The sequence below is a fragment of the Chionomys nivalis genome, chromosome 4 (genome assembly GCF_950005125.1).
Source record: "Chionomys nivalis chromosome 4, mChiNiv1.1, whole genome shotgun sequence".
Taxonomy (NCBI): Eukaryota; Metazoa; Chordata; class Mammalia; order Rodentia; family Cricetidae; genus Chionomys; species Chionomys nivalis.
The window spans coordinates 36,718,998-36,720,486 of NC_080089.1; the positions used below are offsets into that span (position 1 = coordinate 36,718,998).

Below are 1,489 nucleotides of genomic sequence, written 5' to 3' on the forward strand. Positions count from 1 at the left end.
TGAATCTTGAGTTATCTTTTTGAGAGTCCATGGGTAATCAGTTGAAGTCATTGGCTTCCTCATCTATTAGGCAAGAACAAAATTCTTGTTGCCCATGAAAACAGAGAGCTTGAATTTTCGATCATCCCAGGGGAAATGAGCTACTGTCAGTCAAACTATTAATGGCTTAAGATGAAGAAAAGTGTAGATGAGTGAGGAGAGGACAAAGAGAAGAGGGCACACACACATGCTGACTTATCTCCTAGAGCCTTTCTCCATCGTGCATGCTTATGCTTGTCATCTTCTGTGTGTTTTATTTCAGTTCCCCAGGGCAACTTATCAGAAGAGAATGACTCTGAGAAACAACTCTGTGACTGAATTTATCCTTGTGGGGTTTTCAGACCAACCAGCTCTCCAGCTACTCCTCTTCCTCTTCTTCTTAGTTATTTATGTGCTCACTGTGGTAGGCAATTTGGGCTTGATCACCTTAATTGGGTTGAATTCTAGCCTTCATACACCAATGTACTTTTTCCTTTTCAACTTGTCCTTTATAGATTTCTGTTATTCCTGTGTGTTTACCCCAAAAATGTTGAATGATTTTGTTTCAGAAAATATTATCTCCTATATTGGGTGCATGATTCAACTGTTTTTCTTCTGCTTCTTTGTCAATTCCGAGTGCTATGTGTTGGTGTCAATGGCCTATGACCGCTATGTGGCCATCTGCAACCCTCTGTTGTACACAGTTACCATGTCTCCTAAGGTATGTACTCTGCTAATGCTTGGTTCCTATGTGATAGGGTTTGCTGGGGCCATGGCCCACACTGGAAATATGCTGAGACTTAATTTCTGTGCTTCCAACACTATCCACCACTATCTCTGTGAAGTTCTTCCCCTCCTACCGCTCTCCTGCACCAGCACCTACTCCAACAAGCTTGTGTTTTTTATTGTTGTTGGGGTGGTCATCACAGTATCCAGTATCAGCATCTTTATCTCTTATGCTTTGATCCTCTCCACCATTCTTAGGATTCCTTCTGCAGAGGGCAGATCCAAAGCCTTTGGCACATGTGGTTCCCATGTAGTTGCTGTTGCTCTTTTTTTTGGGTCAGGTGCGTTCACCTATTTAACAAATTCTTTCCCTGGGTCAATGGAAGAGGGAAGATTTGCTTCAGTATTTTATACCAATGTGGTTCCCATGTTTAACCCACTGATCTATAGTTTGAGGAATAAAGATGTTAAAGTTGCCCTAGATAAAACCTTGAAGAGAGTGTTCTTCTGATGGATCTGGTTGTATTATTGGCAATTAATCCCTAGTAAGCATACTCCAGTACTGTTTTCCTTCTACTTTCAAAAACTGGTATCTTTTTGAGGACTATATCACTTGTTATCTCTTTGCCATAACTTTGCATCTATTATGTGATATTATTTATTGGATACAATATTAGACCCCAGAGACCATGTATTTTACATTTTTTTCTTTGATTTGTCCAGGAAAAACATTTATAGCTAGAAG

At 40.1% G+C, this 1,489-nt stretch overlaps 1 protein-coding gene across 1 annotated transcript; it reads left to right on the top strand.

Moving 5' to 3' along the window:
• Positions 1–325: 325 nt before the first annotated feature.
• Positions 326–1,255, top strand: LOC130873709 (olfactory receptor 8B4-like). The gene has a single exon (XM_057768608.1). The coding sequence runs from the start codon at positions 329–331 to the stop codon at positions 1,253–1,255; it is 927 nt and encodes a 308-aa protein (XP_057624591.1). The 5' UTR covers positions 326–328.
• Positions 1,256–1,489: the final 234 nt, after the last annotated feature.